General features: G+C 45.5%; 1 protein-coding gene across 2 annotated transcripts in view; it reads right to left on the reverse strand.

Moving 5' to 3' along the window:
- Positions 1–26253, reverse strand: part of NPHP1 (nephrocystin 1) — a 708547-nt gene that overhangs the window by 288189 nt on the left and 394105 nt on the right. For both annotated transcript variants that reach the window (XM_085612188.1, XM_085612187.1), the window contains exon 12: positions 24499–24573. In XM_085612188.1, coding sequence (XP_085468314.1) covers positions 24499–24573 — 75 coding nt within the window. The remainder of the gene's footprint in view (positions 1–24498; positions 24574–26253) is intronic.

Genomic DNA, 26253 nt, shown 5'->3' on the forward strand with positions numbered 1-26253 from the left:
TTTTCTAGATTAGCAGAAAATCACTAAAATAAATAATCAACAAACACAGAGTTTAGTAATAAAAACGTTTATATTCACTGTATGTTGGCTTTTTTGGCAGAGCCAGTTCAATCTGGGAGAATTCCAAAAAAGCAGCACTGCCACCCCTTGTTGACGTTAAAAGGGAGTCATCAGCAGCGCAGTAGGATCACCTGCTGTGTGAAGGGCAGGTGTCACATTTCAGAAGATGTGTGCAAAGTAAAATTGATACAGGTTGGAATCCTGTTAGAAAAAAAAACACAACTACATGTTTAAAATCTAATGGTTGAGTAGAACAGGACAGAGGAGAGCATAAAAGTGATGCACAGAGGCAAACAGACTAGCAACGGTAAAATGTAGGTAGGAAACTGGAAACTAGTCCGGACATAGGGTGCAAGAGTGGCACTGTGGTGCAATTCAGAGTCAAAAGAAATACCCTAAGCTGATGCGATTATGAGAGCTGCGCAGCAGGGTGTGGTGTGTGATGAAGTGGGGCATATTAAACCAAGAACTCGCAAATTCAATCGGTCTTGGGTCTAACACAAAATCGGGCAACTGGCTTTGCCAATGATTTATTAACCGCATAAAACATATCCTTCATGATTTATGTGCATGCATGCAGACATATGGATGGCAATTTTGCAATGTGTACTCAGTACTGCGTTAATCACTTAGGGCCTAATTCAGATCTTGGAGGATGGGATACTACGTCACACACATAACGGATATCCCGTCCGCCGTATTACAAGTGCAGTATATCCCATGGCACTTGTATAGAATATCTAGCACATCCGCCAAGATCTAAACCAGGCCCTTGGTCTCCAATTACGATTTTACTGGATCCAATCAATGAAAAGATGGCATTATGGTCCTCCAAGAGGTCTGCGAAATACATGCATTACCCTTTTTAGATTGACCTAATGACTTTCTAAGCAAACAGACACACTGCTATAATGAACTATTTGATTATTTGCCCAGTTGCTAAACACTTTTTAAAGTGGTCATTTTGCTTCCCAAGAACAAACAAGAGAAATACTCTATGTTTCATTTGAAATTCATTAGCCAGTAAATTGCACTCTACAGCTGGAAGCATTTGTTTTGCGGCAGAGATCACACTGTGTATCAGGTGAACTGCGTTACCGTTGTTTGAATACTTTTTTGACCATATATAAAAAAAAAATTCCAACATCTATGTAAAGAGTGCAGCTCTATGAGGGTTCAGAACACAATGGGAATAATATATGATGTATGAAAGCCACAAATATAGTCTACTCTTGTGAGAACAATGCCAAGACAGATGTGTGGTCTGTGGATATTACTTATAGAGTACAGTGTCACGATGACATTTTCACACTTGAACATTTCTTAGTGAGGGATTGACCCGGGACTTTTTCGCTGCCTGAAAAACGATATTTATCTGCCTTAATGCTTTGAAAAATTTTATGCTGCATCATACAAGACTTGCATTGACTCTAAGTACAACTATGAAAGCCTTGAGAAAGCCCAGGTCGTACTGACCAGAGTGCGAAACACGTGTCGGCTGTTTGGCTGTCTCACCTCCAGAGCACCAAAAGAAAAATTACATATGAAGACCATACCATGTAATCAATAAAGATTTTATTTAAGGCAAACACCGGATAGCTGTCTTCTTCAGATAACGTTGAATCAAAGAAACAATTGTTTCATTGCTGCTTAAAACATCTACACTACGCAAAGAGGAGCAAACGCTCAATCCCTCAACAAACAATATTTACATCATAACTGTTGTATCGAAAAACAACATGTTTCATTTAATATAATAGGATACCATTTTATATCAAAGTAGAATTATTTATCTATGCATCTTTGTCTGCTGAGTGCATGATGGGTGTCTATGTATGAGAATATGTGAGTAGAGTTTGATATGGTGGATGACTTGTTTTTATGTATTAATTGATGGTATTATTTATAATTCTATATTTAAAAACAATACAGTGTAAATAAAATAACTTTGAATAATAAACATTTCTACTCTTTGTATCAGGGTTTATGCTTGTTCTTCCATGTTTGAACGTGCTTTCAGTTCTGTTTTTGTGATTGAACAGTTGCCTAGGATACCTTTTGAAATTGACAGTGTGATTGCTGCAATGTAGAGCTCTCAGCCATAGCCGATAAGTTTCCCACTGTCTCTTGAGTGACATAAGTTTTCAGTGTCCTTAAGAGTGACATTCCAATGCCATATGTGAGACACTATAAGTGAGACTTTATTGCAAGAAGAACAAAGGTGTTATCTAACCCGCATTGAGCTAAATTACAGAAATGACTCCTTTTTGTGCAATGTAATAGTCTAGAAATACCAATAACAGAGATCAACATCTTTCAATTGCTCATTTAAGGGCACTAGCTTACTTCCTTCTTCCAATAAGATGAGCCTGGATTTTTAAAAAAAGGGGTTCTGAAGCATAAACAGAATGGTTTTGTGTCCCCTGCCCTTTGAAAATTTCAAAATAATGTACGCAATATGGTGACAAAATGAGAGGGATGTAATGTACAGAAGGCAAAAGACAGACAGTGCTGTTCTCTTTCAGGCCAGCACAATCACTAAGTATGTGCTGATCTTGCCCACTAGCAGTGCAAGGTGATGCTTCAAACCTAGGTACTGGGTAAAGGAGCAGTGCTTTACTGAGAGCAACTTGAAATAATGGAAATAAATTCCACACTGAGATTGGCACACTTGCTTACCAGAATCAGCTGGGTGCACTGCAGCTGATCTAGTTCCCCCTACTCTTTCTGTCCACTTTTCCTTATGGTCTTTGTCCACTCTATTTCTTCTTTTTATGAATTCACCTTCTTACTTTCACTTCTATCTTTTGATCCACAGTTTCTCTCTCTCTCCGCAATCCTACTATCCTTCCTCTGATTCCTTTTCTTTCTTGTATGCTTTCTTTCATTGTTCTGTCCTCTCCCATGATTTCTCCTACATATTTACTTCCTCACCCTAATCTACTTCTGCAGCAGTGATGGCTTTGGTCACTATAATTTATGGTGGGTCAGTACGTTGGTTCATGCACCCCAGCAATAAACTGAAGAGGCACTCAAACAAAAAACACCATTGCAAGAACTACTAACCTTTTAATCAAAAGATCTGCATTTCAGATAAATAAACCTAACCTATACTAAGCAGACTGCTTGGTCTCTCCATAGGACACAAGCCACAATGAAATGCCTTTCTGTACTTGAAGTTGAAGGCATTCAGTAAACTAGTACTGAGCTACTCCCATAATATACAAGAAATGCATTGCATTCATTAGTGAGGCTGTTGATTATATTGCGGTTTTATTCCTGTAGGAGCTAACTTAGCCTCTCAAGGATGAAGGGTCTCTAGAGAAGATACAATATAAACAAAGGATAAGCATAACACATGGCAACAATTATGTTCTTACAATCTCACATACAATCTCACAATTACTGTATCAATCAAGGAGTATAAGGTTAACATATCATGCAGGTGTCTTATTGCAACATAAGGTCGTCTCTGGTTTATTAGAGTCTCTTTCTGACAAACAATGTTATCCAATCCTTGTTGAAGCCACAAAGTTCTGATCACTGAGGATAAGTGTTGTTGTTGTTGTTTTTGCCTTTTACAATTTTTAATGTGAGTTCTGTTATTTACTTGATCAAGTCTGCTTTCTCCTGTAATTGAAATGCTTAAGCCTGATTGTTTCTGATGTAGACCAATATGAATGACTGGCAAAGGAAAAGTCTCAAGGAACGTTCCTTGCTAGAAAAACAATGAAGGACTGACCTGATCAGGATTGGGTCTGGGTCGTTCTTCCTGCACCAGGTTGTCCCTTACTTCCAGGATCTCACAAAGAGGGAGGCTCCCAGTGCTGAGTCACTGAATCTAGAACTGCAGAGGTGAAATCTGCACCACTCAAGTCGGAATCTTCTCAAGACTAAGCCCATGCTGTTGGGTGTGGATCCTATTTATGACAGACCGTATCCAAGATGGCTGCTGCCCAGGAATTCTGCGATTTGTAGAATTAGAACAGCACTGGAGATGGTTCCTCCGGAGGTGGCTTTCCTCTGGGGAAGCTTTCTATAATCAAGTAAAGGCTTACCTTAAGGCGCTGATAGGCCTTCCATGTAAAACAACTGGAAATGGGAAATAGCATCATCGTGGGCATTATTACTGTGAGGTGGTGAAACAGGCCACCAGCAGCACCAACACCTACAGTAGATCCACAGGACACCTAAGTCAGCCAATGGTCCCATTACACTCACTTCTGAGCAGAACACCACCTCTATACATCCAGAGCATATGTACTTAGTACAGCCTCTCCATAACCTCTGCCCAAGATTTTCTGATGTTGTGGAAGAGGATGAGGCATATTATGAACCCACTTACAGTTTAGTCTAGCTTAAAATGAAAGTTTAGGACTAGGGTGAAGAGCAGGATGCGGGTCATGAAACAGAGCAAGAAAATCATGATAGTGAGATATGGGGGAAGGCGGCGGAGGGGAACATGGCGGCTTGCTAACGCGCCGGCCATGAGCTTTGTACCTCTGTCCACCACGTCTTCCTAAGTCTTGTTCCATGGTGTTCTGTGCAGTCCTTCAGTGCAGTTTTTCACAGTTTTTCATAAGACACCGTCCGCATCTCCCTTCGCTGCAAGGTACTCTCATCAGAACCTCTTCCGGCAGCTCTGGGCAGGAGGAATGAGCAGCTGCAACACGGGCTCTCAGTGCCTTCACGCCGCCTCTGAGCTCTGACGGAACCACCGTGGGGCAACTTGGATTAGCTTCCAGGGCATGGGGGGGAAGAGTCCGCACCTGTTTTCAGCACCTGTTTTCCAGCGGTAAATGCATTCTCTGAAAACTCTAAGGTAGTAGTGGCGAAAGGAAGGTAGCTTCTTACATCTATGACCCCCAGAAAGATTTTAAACCTTGTTCCTCCAGGGAAACAAAGTCACCCTCCTCTAATAAGCTATTTGATCTGGCAGCTTGCACATTTAAGAAAGAGGAGACAATAGCTGCTCTAGAAGGGTGTCCTGCTGACTTCTGCACCGCTTCCTCCACCCAGCGAACAGGCAAAAATCGATACACCTTAAGGAATGCTAAGTTTGGGGGGGGAGGGAGCAACAGAATAGCAGAGCTAATCAGAACCCCTGCAGTACAACCATTTCTCCAGGGGTTAGTCTGGAAGTGGCCCAGATCCAACAACCTTCACAAGTAGTTATACACAAGACTTCACAAAGCGTGTCAAACCCATGGAACCTGCTAGCAGCAGTTCTGGAGAAGGAGTTAAAATCACCCCTTCACTGAGGTCATATTTTAAGATTAAAAACACTAATGGGCCTCTGTCTAATCAGACCGGTACCTACACAATGGTGCCCCCCAAACTCCCTACTGCAGTGGAACCACAGGTCTTACACACTAACAACAGCTTTTCGCCCCTTGTGAATGACGAGCTTCTCTATAACCCCTCCGTGGACTGCCCGGCAGTAACCCCTAAGATAGGAGTAGGATGCGCTCCAACTAACCTTGCTAATACAGGGTAGAACAGAGGGAGGGACCAGAGTTCAGAGGGCACAAGTTCGATAGGAAGGGGAAAAGATACTTTAAATATGGACATTACTCAGATTCTCCTCTCCCTTTCCAATGATATCAAAGGGAAATTCGCTATTTCAGAGCAGAATCAAGCTAAAATTCAAGAAGCATGTGAGGGCTTAGAGGAGAAGCTACTCGATATCACAAAGAGACTTCTTACTACGGAAGGCTCCCTGGGATCTTTGCAAGAGGAAGTTAAGTCCAATCAGAAGAAGATAGTAGCATTGAAGGCAGGAGAAAAGGAGTTGAGAGACAAACGTGAAGTGTTGGAAAACAATTTGAGAAGAAATAATTTAAGGATCCTGAGTATTCCTGAAGGGGAAATGGCCACTACAACGCGGCTGTTTCCACGCATAACAGTAACCATGCATGCATTACAACGCATGCGTGGTTACGACGGTTGCATTTACCACGCATACCTTTACTACGAGATACGTAGTAAAGGCATGTGTGGTAAAGGTAATATTTTAAAAGGGGGTGTTTGGGGGTCTCCCCCCACAAAAAAACATACCTGATTGGAGGCAATCGGCGTCGTACCATCGTAAGAGGAAACGGAAAGACACTTCCGCTTCCTCTTTACGACGTACGACGCAGATCGGAAGAGCTTTCAGAGGAGAGGACCCAGCGAGGTAAGGGGGAATTTAGTTAAAGGAATTAATTAGGGGGACTTGTAGCGAAGGGGTAAATTTAAGAGTTTGTGGGTGAGGGGGAATCGCAAAGGGAAACATTTTTAGTGTTGAGGGGAGGGGAATTTATTAGAAGATAAAGGGACGGGGGGTCGCACAGGTGTATTATTAAAAAAAAAAAAATGAAAATTTACCACGAAAATGCCTTTACCGATATGCGTGGTAAATGCATTTTCGTGGTAAATGTTATTCGTGGTAACGCATTCGCGTTGTAACGCATGCGTAGTAAAGGCATGCGTTGCAACGGAATGCGTTGTAATGACATACAACCTTCCGGAAGGCATCGAAGGTGGAAATTTAAAGGACTTTGTAGTGGATTTACTTAAAGATTTTTTTCCGGAACGGCAGAATTAGATCTGGAAAACGACATTCAGAGGGTGCACCGTGACCCTTTTAAAAGATCTCCGGAAAAGGGAAAGCCAAGAAAATGTTGATACATTTCCGTACTTACACAATCAAAAAAATTAATTCTCACAGCACATTAAAAAATAGGATTGGTACTTCACGATAAGATCAGACATCTCTAAAGCTACTCAAACCCGCTAATGGGAATTAGGAAGGCACATTCAGGACTTCAAGGCTCTAGGGGCAACAGCACAGTTAAAATTTCTGGCAATCCTCAGAATAATGTGGAATAACAAAATGTTTAACTTAAGAGAGGTATCCGAGGTAGAAAATCTAATTGCTCGGATTAAGTCCCACAAAGACTCAAAATAATCTTAAAGCTTACTCTATAGGGTGGAAGTACGAAGCTCTAAAAGGGTATGCTGGAATACCCAGTCTAGACCTAGGGTGGGAGGGAGGGATGGGACACAGAAATTTTCATGTGATTTAGTTTTATTGAGCACAGGGTGTGGAGCATTCAGGGGAAAAAAGAAAATCGGTTCTCATTGGTATAAAGGTTAAAGATTACTAGCATGGAGAGGGAGGTCTGAAGACTATCACAGTCACAGTAAAAAGAATGGTCGGCAACATAAAAATACTCTATTGGAATGTCAATGGCCTAAGGGTAAATTCTAAATGAAGGAAGATTTGGGAATTTCTCAGACTCTCCAATAGTGAGGTTATTTTATTATAAGAGTCACATTTACGACGGAAAGAATGGGAGGGAGTGTTAGAGAGGAACAGATGGATTTCCCACCTTGTGTGTACAAATCAGTCCTGTAACGTGAAGAGGTGGCAGTTTTGTACAAGAAGTCTGCCCAAGCCAGGGTGGAGGGCTTTGCATCCGACTCAAGGGACAGATGGTGAATGAAATACGCAAAAATTCATAACATAGGTTATGCTTTTGTGGCCATTTACGGCCCAAATAGTGATCACCCTTCACCACTTAAGAAGCTATACCAACAGCTTCTTGAGACAAAATACCACATCATTATGGGCGAGACTGCAATACATTGCTGGACTCAGTCTTAGATAAAGCCACACTTAGACTCGCCTAAAATGAGGGATTACGTTCACTACCTGATAAAAAACTTAGCCCCGGTGGATATCTGGAGAATGAAAGCAGGATAGGAGAGAGGGTATACTTTTCAGAATAAAAAATTGTCTCCCTCTTCCAGAATCGATTATTTTCTGATTGATCGGAAATTGAACAACAGCATTCTCAGTGTGGTACATACATCAACCGTTACATTTATCTGATCATGCGGCAGTTAAGTTAGAGATGTTGGTAGTTAAGACAAGGTGGACCCTGGACATAACCCTGTTAGGGGATCCAGAAATAATAAAAGCATTGAAAGACAATACAGTTTATTCCTTTAAACAAAATGAACACTCCGCTCCACCACAAATTGTTTGGGATGCTTACTAAGTGTATCTTCATGGGGAATTAGTTAGTATGGCAGCAGACAAGTACAGGGCAGGAAAGAACAAAGTAAGGGAAAATGAACGTTCCACTGAAGAAATACAAGACAATTAGCACATAGTGAGTCTAGGCAAGATTTTATAAAAGAGGAGCTTCAAAATAATCTGAGAGAAGCAAAGGGGATCTTATCAGATTATTTGTAAGGGTTAGTGAAACAGAGATGGGAGGTCAGCAGGTTGGCAAACCACGAATATGGGAAAGGATGTGGGAAGATGCTAGCGTGGAAGGTGAAACAAGACTTTGTTAGAAATTAGGTAAAGGAAGTAATAAACAACAAAACAAAATTTAAGTGTACTGAAGATCAAGCAATTGGGGAAGCTTTTATGGGGTTCTTTCAGGAATTATACACTGATGAAGTGCAAGTGACACAATTAGAAATAAGAGAATGGTTAAATCAGGACAAAGTCCCCTGTTTAGATATTATTCAGCAGACAGCTCCTAATAAGGAGATCTCTATGGCAGAAAATGATAGTATTATCAATAACTTAAAAAATAGGAAAGCACCTGGCCCTGATAGCCTACCTAATGACGTATCTAACAGTTTGAAAGAGGAAATCACCCCCTTCTTAGCTAGCTTACTTAATTGCATATATTCACAGCAAGCACCCCTTCCGCCCACATGGAATGAAGCAGTGGTCACCTTAATACTGAAACCTGATAACGATTCGAAAAAATGTGAATCTTACAGGCCAATCTCTCTGCTTAATGCAGACTATAAAATGTACTCACATATTTTGGACAAAAGATTGGACAAGATGCTAGGAGAGATAATAGATATAAATCAGATTGGTTTTATGAAGGGAAGGCAGCTTTCTGGTTTGACTCAGGAGCTGGTGTGCGCAATTGACGTGGCTACTGTGGTGGATGCCCCCTTATCTGGTATAATCGTAGACGCCGCCAAAGCATTTGAGAGTTAGTTGGCCCTATCTGTATGAAGTGATAGAACAAAATGGTCTGGGTGGTAATTTTCTTCATGTTATTCAAAATATATACTCTGCTCCTACAGCAAAGATACTGATTAATGGTTCTCTAACTACTAGCTTCCGGATAAATAGAGGAACCCGTCTAGGTTGTCCGCTCTCGCCGCTATTGTTTAATCTATATAGAGCCCCTTGCAAGGAAAATAAAAGCAGAGCAAAGAATCCCTCCATTTCAATACTGGGATTGGTATAAAAAGGAGGCTCTATATGCAGATGACTTAATAGTCTACACAAGTAATCTGGAGACATCGCTACCGGTAATAATGGAATTAGAGGTCAATTGTGGAACGATTTTGGGATATCTGGTCAATGAGACTAAGACTGACACTATGTCATGGAACAACCCCATCCCTTCTGACCTTAAGCACCTGAATAAAACAGAGATTAGATATCTAGGAGTAAAAGTGACAAAGGATCTGGAAAAAAATGGCGCATATTAACTTCGGCAGACTTATGCAGGAGACTAAAAAACTTCTGCATAACTGGGACTCCCTTCCAATCTCCATTTTAGAAAGGGCTAACTTAGTCAAAATAATAATACTCCCTAAATGTATGTTTATTTTCCACTCTCTGCCTTTATTCTTCAAACAAGCCTGGTTTAAAAAACTTTGTGGTCAACTTAGCAGTTTTATATGGAGACACAAGAGTGTGAGAAGTTCCTGGAAAAAACTTAGAAAGAAAAATCTGGAGGGTGGAATTGCGCTCCCTGATTTTCAATTGTACTATTGGGCCTTTTTTTAAAAAAAATGCCAGACTGTTGATGGATTCCCAGGACGTACCAATGAGATATAGAGCTCTAATAAGCAACTTAGGAGAAGAAAGCAAAGGTTCCTTATTTAAATTTGGCCACTCTAAATTCTTTTTAAAAAATCCAATTTAAGACTAACTGCAGCATGTAAAGTATGGACTCAGGTCAGAAGAATTTTAGAGATACCATACCATAGCTGTAGGGCACCAATCAGGAAATCCCCCAGGAACTCTCATTTGCCTGAAGGACAGCTTGGCATTGCCGCTGCTAAACGCGGTCTGCTAAGAAGGGGTCATCTACTAAGCAAGGCGTCCTAATACCATGGTCTGCTTTATCCAAAGTACTAATTATAATCAATCTAGATTTAAATATTATCAGTTGGTTAGCTGGTTGCGAACTCAATTAAACCTAGGGACGGCGACAGAAATCGAGAAGGAATTATTAAATACTCAGAATTACAGAAAGGAGGTCTCAAGGTAGTACTGGGCAGTGGCTCGAAGAGACAACGGCCTTTTGACTCCTCCAGAAGAAATCTGGAAGCTGGACATGTCAGGCTGCGATGTCCAATACCCATGGCAAGTATCTGCTGCTACACTGTGGTCTTCAGTGATTTCGGCACCACTTAGGAGGAACCATTTGTTTACTACATACAGTGCTTATTGGTCTGCCCAAGAAATTTGCTGAGATAGGAGGAAGTAAAAGAAGATACTGTCCGAAATGTCAATTGGAAAATTCGGGTGATGAACACCTATTTAGGCAGCGTCCAGCTATTCAGTCCTTCTGGCGACAAGTAGGTGAAGTATTGAAAAAAATCCTGGGTTTCGACCTTGAGGTCAGCCTACCTTAGGTTATATTTGGAGTACTGGAAGGAAGATAAGATAGTTCTGGGGAAAGATATGGCATCTCTACTTTTCATATTAACTATTTCACGCAAGGAAATCTGTTTAAAATGGGTCTCTGGGCTTCCTCCTACTTGTGCGGGTTGGTTAAGTTTCTCAAGGCACATAGCTAGACTGGATTGCCAGATGGGCTCAACCAAGAAAGAAAAATGTGGGTTCCCTTTCTTTCCTTTGGTTCCTGAGGGTACGGCGGTTAGTACCCCCTTGAGAGGTTCTGGAACTATAGAGCTTCTGGTTTCCAATATCATCATAGTCCAAGATTTAAGACAAATCTCAACGAGTTGGCGAGACTAGTGGTGGCTACCATTAGATTTCTCCTCAACTGTTAGTTGAAGAAGGCTGGTTTTGGATGCAGAGATCTTGGAAGCTTCGTGGCGCCCAGTTCCTTCAGACCTCCAACTAGATCGTGGCCTCTGCCTTTGTCATATATGAGGACTAAAAATAAATTCAAAAGAAAATCATGACAGTCACAATACCTAACTGGTGGAAGATGGCACTCATCAAGCTTGTGACCATCATTATGACAATTGAGGACATTATGGAAACACAGACTGTGATTGGGATTATGGTCTGTGCTGTAATGCTAAACATTAACTGAATACACCAATGTTTCAGGTCCCAGAAGATGTGATTAGGGATAACCCTACTGATGATGTCAGACTTTAACATTACATTTCCTAGCCAACCACAAGCGCATTAACAACCATGTCATTACCCCTGCTCTGCCTTAGCATCAACTACGTGTGCCTCTGTTTCAGCAGTCTGTGTCTTTTCCACCAGGTCCTCCTTCCTGCCAAGTAGAAATAGACACCAGAGAGGATAACGAGTAAGAAGAGAAAGAAGGTAAAGTGCAAGATGATACAGCGACTGACGATAGGGAATGATATAACTATTACGATTCAGTTACAAAGGTGCCAACTCCACCCTTGGCTAACTAACTGCTTCACCAGCCCAGGTCCGACTCGAACTGGGCCTACTGTATCATAACGGCGTTGAGGCTGGCACGTTTATAAAGTTCTGCAATTGACTGCGCCATTTAAGGGAGGGCTCCCTGGAGGCCAGACTTTGGCGAGAAATAGCGAAATACCAGACCAGCCAGAAGTACCGGCAACACCTGGACCACAGCCTACAATTACTAGGAGTCAAAGAACTCTGAGCAACAAACCCCTCCCAGCCGGTGCTAAAGGCTGCCATTAAGAAGAGCATCCGATTGTGGTCTTTTCATTCAGACAGGGCAACTCTGTCAAAAAGGAAACATGCCTGGGCAGTATTTTCCGATTTTAAACCAGGTGTTGATTTGCCACACTTATCAAGCACATTTGCACTTTACTGGAAACAAAAGTTTTTAGCTCTAAGTATGGGTAACTGGCCATTTTTAAAGAACCTGCCTGAATGGCGTCGTTCAGGTAACAACATCGAATGCAGGATGTATGGCTATCACTCCGAAGCAATGGAACACATAGTTTGTGCATGCCCCGCTATGCTCACAGACAGACGGCTACTATTGTGGGGTGAATGGATCAGGCTAGGAGTTCGATCATGCTGCCAGGCCATAATAGCAGCCCTAAACCCTGGAAACATTAAGCTGAACATTTGGCTCACCAAATCTGTCAACAAAGCGTCAAAACTGCTGGAAGATATTAGCGCCGTTAAATCCCCTTTTTCATCAGTAGGGCGGCAGCCAGCCTGCTGGATCAACAACAGAACCATAGTCTGCTAATATTAGCTCAACTGGTCCTGATCTCCCAGGTGAACATTATCTGCCCACAATGCACCTGAAGATTTTAACTAATTTATAAGTTCTGCATTTTATTTTTAAACTAGCGGTTTCTTTTTTTTAAATGAATCTATCATGTTTTCAAGTTGACCATCATCTGTCTACAATGCTCTTGTGAATAGAAACATTCAGTGGTCCTTTTGATGATGAACCAAACAAGTTTTAATTTGTAATGGCTTTAACCAAACAATAAAGTCTATTGCTTGCACTGCGATAATCCTAAAAGGTTGTACAGCCTGTTCCCAGCGTTCAGGCTAAACAGATTCTCCCCAGAACTAGACTTTGAATCACCAAACACCCCACTGTCAACAACTCTCGACAAATGCAACACCCTCTACAACAGAGCTTTCCAAACTCTGTGTCGCGACATGGTACTGTGTCGCCTGCTAATGGTGGGTGTGTCGCGGGATGTCGCCGGTACTGCAATGTTCGTACGCCGGACGTATGTGGAGAAAGGAGGAGACCCTTAGGTGAGCATGTGCGTGCGGCACATACGCAGTTTCGGGACGAGGAGGAAACGGCGGGCCCAGAGAACAATCCGGTGGCCGCGGCGTAAGAAGGCCTTGACATTCTTGACCTTCTCACAAGTACGGGTGTTCAAGTTTCTGAGGTAGGGCATACTGCACGCCTTTCTGATCTGTGTTTCAGATACCACAGCTGGCCCCAGCCTCAGCTGAACCGACCAAGGCGGATAATTGCCGCTGGGGTCACTGGCAGCCAGCTGCTTGACTTAGCAGAGCTGCCAGTGCCGACTCGTGAAAAGTCACCAACGGGCCAGACCATGATGCTGCAGCTGGCTATCACTGACGATGATCTACCCAACGCCTGCCACTTCACTTCAAGTACTTGTCATAACTTCTACTATTTCCATTATATATAACACAAAATAAATGCTAATGTCGATCAAATTACATTTTTTAATGTTGTGTCAGAGCGTGTGATCTCGCTAAGGCCGTTTGGGGAACTTTAACCCGTCAGCCCACACAGACCCCATGAAGGGAATGCCCGACATGAAGTGGGCTACAGAGTTGGGGTGGGCGACACACACAGCGAGTTGTCAGTCACTCGGGGCATCACTGTGCACTTCAAAGATCATAATGTTTTCACATCATTTTGCCAACCACGTTTAGCTGCCTTCGGTGCGATCCAGCAGGGCTGGCTGTCCGTTTCATCCTTCTCAGCAGCTAATATTACTGTTAGCGCCATTGAGTTGGACAAGAAAGCACTGCAATAACGTGCCTATAATTTACTTTTCAGCTCACCGAGAAACAATTATTCCTAATTTCCACAATGTCAGTAAGTAAACTGTAGTTGATAAAGACATATGGCTATGTTTACTTGTTTTATTTGCTGGAGTTCATAAAGAAGTGACGCAACGTATCACACATTAAACTGCTTAAAAAAAGTTTCTCATTGTGCAAATGGTTGTAATTTGGGATATTTATATGTTTCCCTTCTCTTCATTCCTTCATTTTGCTTGTTACTCATACTCGATCAAATGCCACTCATAATCGCACTGAAATTATGAAAATGTCACACGTGGCAATCTGAAACCTTGGCAGCTATGGTTTCCCAGCTGTGCTGTGTTTTCCTCAGCTGTCATTTGAGGTGTTCCTCAGAAAGTTTGGTGACAGGAGAAGTTACGACGCCTCTAAATTCCAAAAATGAGCATCTATTGATTTGGAGCAGTACTGGTCATTAACTCGAAGGAATTTTGCTTTCAGTGTATCTGCTTTAGAAAGTGCAATGGATTAATAAAAACAAGCACACAACAAACACACACCTGCATGATACAGTACGACATGGTTTTAAAATAGAGTGCAGGAGGAGGAGCCTAGCGCGCAACCAAGATGGCCGCGTAGGTGCGAGGCTCCCGAGGACCTCCGCAACCTCCTACGACTATCCTGAATTTATCCTGTCTCGGATGAGGGGAATGTGTTGGTGAGCCTGAGCTGAGGTGGCACCCGTTTCCCGTTGTCAAATCGGACCTCGGACACCGGAGTGAGCACCGATTGAAGTCTGCGGCCTTCTCCTCGCCAGACCCCGGATTTGCGCTGAGGGGTGACCCAGTGACAAAGTGAACAACAGCGGCGTGCCGGGCCTGGCGAGTCGCGTACCCCGCACTTTCGCTTTCGCACCCCCTTGCCGTCTCTGCAGGGTTGGGTCGCGGGGCTCTTTGTGTTGGTGTGATCTCGCTGGGAAACTCGGCCTGCCCGCCGGCTGTGACCCACCCCGCCGATCTGGGGTGGTCCCCCCCGGAGCTTGTGGCCCTGATTGCCTGCCCTTCACGACGTGGCTGGTGCGACCGGGGGACTGGTGGCCATGGCCACGAAACAAGATGGAGACCGGGCAAAGACCAAGCCGACCCGGCGTGGCACCACCCATCAGGCCAACAGTATGGACCGCTATACCCTCCAGAAGGGATCTCCCGGCGGACCGCACAAATCCCCTGAGGGCCCTCCTGATGCCCCGGACCTGCCCACGGATCTGACTCTGCGGGATGTCATGGGCGCCATTGCCGAGATGAAGGCCTCGGTGGGCCAGCGGTTCGACACACTGGCACAGAAGATCGACTCGGTCCTCGTGGATGTTGGCCTGGTGAGGGCCGATCTTTCCAAGACCAACGACCGAGTTGATTCTTTGGCCCACACCGCATCGGGCCTTACTACTGAGGTGGCGGCACTACAAGCAGAGGTGCGCCGGCTTGGTCAGGCGAGCGCGCTTATGGATCGGCGCCTGGAGGAATCCGAGAGTCGGGCCCGGAGGAACAACATTCGCATCATCGGGGTGCCCGAGGGACGGGAGGAAGCGGCGGCGGACCTATTTGTGGAGGACCTGATCGCTACCCATCTCCAGCCACGGGGGCTGAGTAAATTCTTCGCGGTGGAGCGGGCCCACAGGGTTCCCGGGGGAAGGCCGAAGGTCGGAGCCCCTCCGCAACCTCTCATTGCCCGGATTTTCAACTTTCGGGACAGAGACGCTATCCTGCAAGCCTCCAGACTGCATGGGCCGGTCAAGCTTGACAATATGGAGGTGAACTTTTACCCTGATTTCACCCCAGCGGTCCAGAAGCAGAGACTGAGCTTCCTAGGCGTCAAGCGCCGTCTTCGGGACCTGAACCTTAAATACGCTATGCTCTTCCCAGCCAAGCTGCGAGTGGAGGTAGAGGGTCGCACGCACTTTTTTGATCGTCCCGAAGCGGCCGGAGACTGGCTGGACACTCTGTCTGGGGATCGTGATCGAGGGGGCGGGGGGGGCGGCGGGGGAAGACGGCACACTGGATCGGGACTGAGGGGGTAATATTGGGCTTCACTCTGGACAAAAATGATGCCACTCTCGATTAAGCGTCTGTCTGTATAATTTCCCCTCCTATGGAGGTTGTGTGGGGTCTACTGGGGGTTCTCCTTCCTCCTCTAGGGGGTTTAGCTAGTTTTTACCATATATATGGGGCGACAGGCACACTGCACGTTGGGGGGGCTGTTCGGGCTCATGCAGGGGTGCAGGGTGGGGGGAGTTTTGTTGGGGCGGGTGGGCAGGGATGGGGGGGTGTTGTTCGTTTTTACCACAAGGCAAAAGTATCATTGTGTTAGCTCTATAGTGCTCTCGGGGGGACAAATGGTGGCTTCTGTCTATGATGGGGGGTAGGGAACTAACTCTGTTGTCCTGGAACGTGAATGGACTGGGGGACAGGATTAAACGTGGTGTGGTCCTGCAGTTCTTGAAGCGCATCTCGCCCGATGTAGTTTTTCTGCAGGAGACACACCTCATTGGCAACTCCTTCTGCGCCATGAATCGGCGTGGCTATCGCCTGGTGGCCCATTCGGGCTTCACGTCTGGCTCAAGGGGTGTGGGCATCATGGTTAAGAACTCGCTCCCGTTGGAGATTGATGAGGTGCTCCATGACGACAGGGGACGTTACACGGTCTTGGTGGGAAGGATGGAGGGCAAAGTGGTCGTTTTTGTGTCAGTATACGTCCCGCCGGGGCTGCAGTCGACTACCTTTGCGGACCTGGGGCGCCTCCTCCTTGGCCTTCCGGGGGGGATTCTGGTGGTGGGGGGGGATTTCAATGCGGTGGTTTCCGGGACTGTGGATCGTCACCCCCCTAGGGACCTCCCCCGGGCCCAAGCGTGGCTGTCTGGCCTATTGGACACTTTGGGATTGGTGGATTGCTGGCGTTTAAAACATCCCACGCAGCTACAGTATACCTTCCATTCGGGGGCCCATGGCAGTCTCTCACGACTGGATTATGTCCTGGTCCCGGCGGCCTATGTTGGGAGGGTGGGAGAGGTGCGCCATTTGGCACGGGGTATCTCGGACCATTCCCCGCTCCTGTTACACCTGGATCTTTTTCCGAGGGGTGAGGGTAGGGTGGTCCCGATCAATCCCTGGTACCTGCGCGACCCCACCATTCGCGCTGAATTGATTAAATCCCTCCAGCGCTATTTTGACGAGAATGTGGGGTCCGTGCCTTCGGCTGTCTCACTGTGGGAGGCATTCATGACAGTACTACGAGGAGAGGCCCTGTCCCTTATTTCCCACACCCGGAGGCGTGAGCGGGAGGAGGTGACCCGGGTGGAAGCTGAGATAGCCGAGTTGGAGGGTAATCTAGAATGTGGGGTGACGGATGCCGTATTACATGTTCTCCAACTCAAGCAAGCGGCCTATAGGGCCCTCGTCATGGAGGCGGCCAGGGGCCTCAGTAGAGAGCAACAGGGGAGACTGTATGATGTGGGTGATAAGGCTGGTAAATTGATTGCGTGGCTGGACAAAAAGGAGAGAGCGAGTCGTGTAGTCCCGCTGATTGAGAAAACGGACGGTGTGTGTGTTACTGAGCCGGAAGAAATTGTCTCCTGCTTCGCGGATTATTTCCGTGGGGTGTATTCCCCGGTGTCTTCCCGCTCTGAAGAGGATTCCCGTGCCCTGCTCAGGGATATCGCGCTGCCTTCCCTTTCGGAGGAGGACAGAGTGTCGTTGGACGCCGCTCCAACCTCCGACGAAATCGCCCTCGCCATACGTTCGGTCGCTTCCGGCAAGGCCATGGGTCCTAATGGTCTCCCCATCGAGTTGTACAAGTTGCGACCGGATACGCTGGCACCACATCTCCGATCGATGTTCCTGGAGGCCCACTCGGTGGGCTCCCTCCCGCTGGACCAGCGTCTGGCTACAATCGTGGTTATCCACAAGGAGGGGAGACCTCGGGACCGGGTTACATCCTATCGGCCCATTTCGCTACTGAACGCGGAGCCCAAAATTCTCGCCAAGGTCCTGGCCAATCGGCTGGTCGGCGTGGTGGGCGACCTGGTTCACCAGGATCAGTCCGGCTTTATTCCCCATCGTAACACGGCCCTTAACTTGCGGCGTTTGCATGGGGTACTCGCACGTGTTCAGTACATACGGGAGCCGGCCATTTTGGCGTCCTTGGACGCCACCATGGCGTTTGACACGCTTGAATGGCCATACATCTGGGCGATGCTTGCGAAGTTTGGCTTTGGCGCAGGGTTCATCAGTTGGGTCAAATTGCTGTATTCGGGCCCCTTGGCGCAGGTGGTGGTGAACGGTAGAGTATCGGCTCCGTTCGAGCTGGGCCGGGGCACGCTGCAGGGCTGCCCCTTATCGCCGCTCCTTTTTGCGCTTGCCTTGGAGCCCCTGGCGGAGTGGCTGCGGTGGGAGCCTTCCATCCGTGGTCTCCGTTGGACCCCCGAGTATGAGGACCGCGTCTCCCTATACGCTGATGACATCCTCTTGTACCTAGCTTCCCCACGTAAATCACTGATAGTACTGGTTGATGTTTTGCATTCATTTGGTCGTAACTCCGGCCTTGTCATCAACTGGGCCAAATCGTGCGTGTATGTTCTCTCTGGGGAGGCTCCTATTCTCCCGCGGGGCTGTCCGATCCAGATCGCCCCGCAGGGATTTCGGTACCTGGGTGTCTTCATTACTCTGGACCCGGAGGCCCGGTATGATCGGAACTTGCTTCCCCCCCTCCAGCGCCTGAAGGAAGATGTCACGCGCTGGCGGCGCTTGCCGCTTTCGCCGCTCGGCCGGGCGGCATTGTTTAAGATGATGTCTCTGCCGCGTTTCCTGTACGCTTTGCAGAATACTATGGACCTCGTCCCAGCGCGCTACTTCCGTGAGGTGGAGAGTTTGCAGCGCCGCCTGTTCTGGGACGGGAGGCCGCGTATCGCCCTGGCGAAGCTGACGCTCCCATGGTATGACGGAGGGATTGCCCTCCCGGATATCAAACGGTACTATTGGGCCTCCCAGCTGGCTGCGATTAATCACGGCCTGTACGGGCCCGCCTTAAACCCGGCATTCGAAATGGATAAGATGCTACTCCCGGGTGGGGACTATAATCGAGCGCTCTACTCCAGCACGCCCGACGCTCGGCTGACCGGCCCCACGCGTGTCATGGTGCGAGTGTGGCACGCGGCTAATGTGGCGATGGGGTGGAAGGACCGTCTGACCCGGGCATCACCACTATACGTGTCCGAGCAGTTGGGCTCCCTGTGGACCTCGAAGGGCTTCGAGAAGTGGGACATGATAGGCATCAGCAAAGTGGGGGATCTCTGGACGAGGGGAGGATTTAAAACGTTCGAGATGCTGCAGACGGAATTCCAGTTGCATGACAGGGAGTACTTTCGGTATTTGCAGATCCGTCATGCACTGGGCTCCGTCTTCCCGGACGTTGCATCCATCCCGGAGTATTCCCCCCTGGAGGATAGAGTGCTGGATGGACACGTTCCAGACAGCACGATCTCACTGATCTACAAAAAACTGATCAATGACCGCTCGGGATTGCTGACTGCCCTTCGTGAGGCTTGGGTTGCCGATGGACTGGAGCTGGACGACGAGGACTGGACCTCTGCGGTGGCCTCCCCGAAAGAGGTGGCCATACCGGCCCGCCTTTGCTTCGTCCAGCTCAAGATACTCCACAGAGTCTACATGACGGGGCCAAGGCTCCTGCGTATGGGCTATGCTGTGGACGGGTTGTGTAAGCGCGGGTGTGGCGCTTTGGGGACCTTTCTGCACATATTGTGGGAATGCCCGGAGGTGGAGCGATTCTGGCGTGGTGTGCATGAGGTCCTGCGTGTGGTTACGCATGTGGTGCTGCTACCCGAAGCGAGGAGATGCCTGTTGAATGTGTGGGAACCTACCGACTACTCGGCGCCACAGACGTGGTGGGTGACTCTGGGATATATGGTGGCCAAGCGTGATATTGCTCAACTGTGGGGATCCCAGAGGTCCCCGACTGTCTCGGCCTGGAAGGAACATATGGATTGGTGCATGTTTCGGGAAAAGGTGGTGTATGTGGCGAGAGGTAAGCCTGGGACATGGGTGAAAGCCTGCCCCATCCCCTTAGCCGACCCATCTTCCTTGTTCCGGGCATTGAGTTTACCCAGCCCTAGTCCTGATCTCTTCCCCTTCTTGATACTCCTATGGACTGGTAGGGTCCCCCTCTCAGGGGAGCACATGCTGCTATTTCTGATTGTGGATTGCCTTGTGGGTTTGTTTTTCTGGTTGTTCTTTCAGTTCAAAATGAAACCGTACAGTGGGGTCCGGATGGTGTGGCTATCAACGCTGCTAACTCCTGTGCATCTTCCTCAGCCGCAACACACGCTCTACAATGTGTATCATATGCTCCTTTCGTCTGCTAGCGGCCGGCCGGAAGGTTGTAGGCCCATCTTTGTATATTTTTTGAGTTTTGTAATAAACGGTTTCAAAAAAAAAAAAATAGAGTGCAAAATCTTCTAAGTAAAAACAATTAGCTGTCAACGTCCGATCAGCGAAGAGCTAAAAACTATTGTGTCAATTTTTAGAACGGTGCAAAGTTCTATATAAAAGGAGCAGTGAAAAAAGAAAAAGGGTTTCCGTCACAAAAGCAATTCTCCTTCTTGTCATCTTTTTTCACATTAAAAGATGCAATCCCCAAAGCTTTGAAAGGCCCTGGCTGGCAGCAGGACTCTTTCATGCGTTGGGCCAGTTTGTTGTCATCCTCAGCAATGCTCTGTTTTCTGGCTTGGCAAGCTGCCCATGTATTGTTGTTCATGACTGAGCGTCGATGTCACAACACATGGGCGCAGAAAAACAACACTAAATTTAGAGGGCAGGACGTGAGAGTTTGGTCTCCAATTAATCTGGCAACAACAAAACATTAGTTTAACCTCGTGTGAAAGCACCTCAAAGGATTTTGCTAGAGCACTTGTGAAACAGCACTTGTCACATATTTCTATAGATTTGTCTTCAAAATTGAACATTGTTACATTGAAAAAAAATGTACATTGAAGTTACCTTTACAGTGGTGCATCTAGGGGGGTGGGGGAGGCGGTCCGTCCCAGGCAGCACTCTTTTTGGGGGTAGCCACCTAAATGAAGTTCACAAAACTGTGGTTTATGCCTTGCGCCTACGCTTGCCTTTTAGGTTGTGCCATAGAAGTCGATGTTCATGCTTTATTTTTTCATATATTTTATTTTTACTTCTGAAGTTTACCATTGTCATATATAAAAGAAGGCAGAAGTTGATGCACAATTTGAGTTTCTGAAACAGATATGTGGTACCTCTGGCTATTTTATTGTTTGGTAATCAATTTTCATGGCCAGGCAGGTTGCGCTTTGCCACTTCAATTCTGCATGATGTCTGCTACATTCGCCATATTTTTTTGGGGTGGAGTTTTATATAGCGCAAACTAGACCTGAAGGTATCAGACCGCTTTGTTCCACTGCACGAAACTGGTGCTCATGTAGTCAGCTATGCTTAATACAAGTTTCCAGACGTTTCTTTGAATTGAGGCTGCAGGAGACCTCTTTGCTTCCTTATATTTGGGAACAAGAGGGATGTAATGCCTGGATTACATTACATGCCCAAAGAGAAAATTACATCACAGAATAAGACTTTTTATTGGAAAGAAGCGCTTTGACTTATGAAGAATGTGGTATTCAACTGTACATAATGCTGTTTAGTCGTGTTACTCTGTCACTCACTGGACATTGTTACAGGATTCCCACGATACAATGGTCCATGGTTGATCAGGAAAATTCATAGCACTTTATCCTGCTTCACTGAGAAATCTCACTACTAGGAACTTGGGGTGAAGTCAAGTTTTCAGGACATTCTTGGTGCAGTGTGTTTCTGTGACTGAAAACATCAGTCAGAATTACAGCAAGTTTGACTCACCCTTCCATACTTCCAAAACATTGGTAAGTATATTGCCTGTATTTTACAGCACTTAGAAACAGCCACATGCAAAATGTAGCGCTATGTTTAAGGCGTAAATTCTCTTTTTCTTTCCAATCTGCCCTATTTTTCATTTTTGAATTCTTCTATTTTTGCACAACATTGCCTTCAAGGTCATGAACATTTTCCACACCACCTACATTTGCTGTTGGTGGGTTCTTCAGTAGCTTGCAATGCATAACAAAGGCAGAAAGATAAAATTAAAATGTTTGCATTTGTTATTGTTGGCAAAGAGGAGAGTCGCATTTACCTGGATGGGCCAGGGTGGGCCTAGTCTCGACGTTTGGGAAAGGAATGTGTGTGAGTAGGTAGGTAGACAGTGGCGGAGGAAGTACGCCTACGCTTGCCTTTTAGGTTGTGCCATAGAAGTCAATGTTCATGCTTTATTTTTTCATATATTTTATTTTTACTTGTGAAGTTTACCATTGTCGTATATAAAAGGAGGCAGAAGTTGATGCACAATTTGAGTTTCTGATACAAATATGTGGTACCTCTGGCTATTTTATTATTTGGTAATCAATTTTCACAGCCAGGCAGGTTGCGTTTTGCCACTTCAATTCTGCATGATGTCTGCTACATTCGCCGTCTCTCTTGATCTTAACGTGGAATAAAACCCAATCCAAGATTTGTTATTTTTAAGAGGAGGTCTTTCTTCAAATTCATAGTGGTCTTGCCCCAACTATATCCCTTCTTCCAATGCAGACATTCAGAAAATGTCACTATTCTAACTTGTTTTCCGTTTCAGACATTTACTGTTAGGATTTAGGAAGTTGATACACAAACCTTTGTGATCTTTTTGACCCAGACTCATCGATTGCTCCATATTTGTTTGGGGTGGAGTTTTATATAGCGCAAACTAGACCTGAAGGTATCAGACCGCTTTGTTCCACTGCACGCAACTGGTGCTCATGTAGTCAGCTATGCTTAATACAAGTTTCCACACGTTTCTTTGAATTGAGGCTGCAGGAGACCTCTTTGCTTCCTTATATTTGAGAAAAAGAGGGATGTAATGTGCCTGGATTACATTACATGCCCAAAGAGAAAATTACATCACAGAATAAGACTTTTCATTGGAAAGAAGCGCTATGACTTGTGAAGAATGTGGTATTCAACTGTACAGAAGGCTGTTTAGTCGTGTTACTCTGTCACTCACTGGACATTGTTACAGGTTTCCCACGAGACAATGGTCCATGGTTAATCAGGAAAATTCATAGCACTTTATCATGCTTCACTGAGAAATCTCACTATTAGGAACTTGGGGTGAAGTCAAGTTTTCAGGACATTCTTGGTGCAGTGTGTTTCTGTGACTGAAAACATCAGTCAGAATTACAGCAAGTTTGACTCACCCTTCCATACTTCCAAAACATTGGTAAGTATATTGCCTGCATTTTACAGCACTTAGAAACGGCGTAAATTCTCTTTTTCTTTCCAATCTGCCATATTTTTCATTTTTGAATTCTTCTATTTTTGCACAACATTGCCTTCAAGGTCATGAACATTTTCCACACCACCTACATTTGCTGTTGGTGGGTTCTTCAGTAGCTTGCAATGCATAACAAAGGCAGAAAGATAAAATTAAAATGTTTGCATTTGCTATTGTTGGCAAAGAGGAGAGTTGCATTTACCTGGATGGGCCAGGGTGGGCCTAGTCTCGACGTTTGGGAGTGGAATGTGTGTGAGTAGGTAGGTAGACAGTGGCGGAGGAAGTACGCCTCCGTAAAATGTAGACATGATGATAAAGTGGAAGATGATCTGCAGGTTTGGGGGGTGCTGTCTTTGTTAGAACAGATTCACAATTGCTTTATTAACCTTCCTCCTTTCTCAAATTTGCTTGAAAATGCACCATTTGCCCACTATTTTTTCAACATTGTTTCGGAGGGAGAACATTCCTGAACCCCCTTAGGTGGTTCGAGCTCGCTCGCTCGCTTTACCGTGTCACTAAAGCAGGAATGTATAAAAAGAGTATCACCAACATGAAAAGTTTGGAAAGCTATGCTCTACAAGGTCATAAACACACTGGTGAATAAGACCGACAGACAGCCTAAAACATATTCCTGGCATAGAATTTGTTTTAAAGATCACAAGCTTTCCTTTTTGGAAAGTGATACTCCAGCATTCTAACACTAGCTAATCTCCTCTAACTCACCTATTGACCCTGCCAAACATCTGGATGGACTCACGTATCCCCCTTTCCCTACTAATGATCACATCTAATTTATATTATTTTATTCTACTACAAGAAACGGGAATTAATGCATAGAATTCAAGAGTAATCCCAATGACCAACAATAACCAATAACACAGAACTAACCACTAACTTTTGGGTTGTGGGGCAGCGCGGTGCCCGGCATAAAGCGCTTTAACACCTCGTCAGGGGTAGTAAGCGCTAAATAAACACAATTACAATTAAATCCAGGCCTATTAGCTTTACCAATGTTTGTTCTAATGTGTGTTCACAATTACACAGAGAACAGTAACGCTTGGAAAAGCAAGTCAGAATAATCTTGCCCACTTTTGCTTGAACCCTCTACTTGCAAAAGACAGATATGAATGCATGCCTCACGGTCATAGTTGGGTTAGCAAAGTTGAAAGAAATTAGAGGTTTGGTTATGGAAGACCAACACTAAGCAGTAAGCACACAATTTCAGGAAAAACAAGCCAAACAGTCCTATAAAAACATCAATTTGCTATGTTTGTGCATACCCGTGGCGAAAAGGTCCATGTTTTTGCATTTTTGGGTTGCCATGTCGCTCGGACAGTATGGATGTTACTCAGCACCTACAATGAAATACAAAACCAGTTAACATAATATTATATTTCCAGTTCTCAGTAACATGTGATCTATTTGGTTCCACATTGCAAACCATTCTATCATTAATAAATACATTAGTCCTGTCCTTTGGGCATAAGGCTCACTCACAATTCATTGACTTCACACTTGACCAATAAATATGGACAGCGTCTCAGTGATATCCAGATTTGAATGACAAAATGCACCTTGCGCTCTAACCCTTGCAGTTTTCAAGTAGAACTATTAAAATGTACCTAGAGCACCTTGGCTACTTCACTGCCGGTGTGTTTGTCAACCTATCTGTGAGAGACAGCACGATTCAAAATGTTGATGTTTAGTGTTGTGCATCTGACAAACCATGATCTTAGACACAATCCAGGGTTATGTATTGCTTAGTTTTGTTGAAATCAACAGGAGAGGGAGGGAGAAAAATTAGGAACACTCTCAGTCCCCCAAGGTAAATCTAATCATATCAACAGAAGAGTATGCCTTGCAAACAGTAAATGTAGAGCATGACAGAAGAATCCGAGTTGGATCTTAATAAAGCCCTCACTCACCAACCTGGTTGGTGACATGCTTCATCATTGGGCCACACCAGGAGAGGCCGAATGCCACTCTGGTGTGCTACGACGCCAGAATTACTGCGGAGCTGGTTATTCGTGTGTGGTGAATAGTGAAGGAGTGAATATTAAAAGTATCACGATTGTGTAAAAAATACAAATTTATTAGGAGCCAATCGGACACATTAAAAACAAGGTGGAGGACGAAACGCTGAATAGATTGTTCAGCAGAGTCCACTTTAAGAGGTGGTCAACATGTTTCTGCCTATGTGTTTGTAATTTAAACGGGCATTCTTGAGGACCAAAATGTGTAGACCCCGGTGGTATAGGCGCGCTAAGGCCCACCCTGACCTGAGGTACTTAGTGTGAAAAAGAGATAAAAAAGTGTCTATATACACGTGTCATCTAGTATCCCTCGTGTGTGGGAGGAACAGAGTTTATTCTGGTTTGGACGTAACAAACACAGACACACATAAAGAAGAAGACAAACATAGTCGTTAGCCGTAATCCAATCCGCAAATTTACAGCTGAAATAACAAATATTGATGCTCTACGCAGTGCACATAAGCAGTAACACTTAGCAATACGTGCTGCTTATCAGGAATAATGTGCACTACTGGTGGTCAACCAAAATCAATTCAGTGGAAGAAAACTCGCAGAAAGAGTCGAGAAATATGCCCATCGTCAGTAGTATCGATAAGCAAAAGCTTCGTAGGTATAGCGCATTTGGGCACTAAGTATTAATAAAAATAAGGAAGAAGAAAATATCGCACATAAGATGCAGTCACTAACTACATCATGGGTCTTGGGAGGGGGGTGGTAGCAACAATGGCACACCCTAATGGTTTGAAAAGAAAGAGAGAGAGAGAAGAAAGGAGCGCGGTTATTAAAGGAAACAAAATGCCATGTTACTTATCTGGTCAGGCGGAGGAGGACTCACGCCTTCAGTGCTTGACACCCGCTTAGTGCCTGCAAGTACCCTCTTGAACCGGACCCCGATGACGGGGTAACGGGGAAAGCGGCTGCTGTTTTAAGCTGAGTTACCGGAGGCTGCCAGGTGGGCGGAGTAAAGTCACAAGTGACGTGGTCACGTGGGTGCCAATGGGT

This window comes from Triturus cristatus, chromosome 6, assembly GCF_964204655.1.
Source record: "Triturus cristatus chromosome 6, aTriCri1.1, whole genome shotgun sequence".
NCBI classification, from domain to species: domain Eukaryota; kingdom Metazoa; phylum Chordata; class Amphibia; order Caudata; family Salamandridae; genus Triturus; species Triturus cristatus.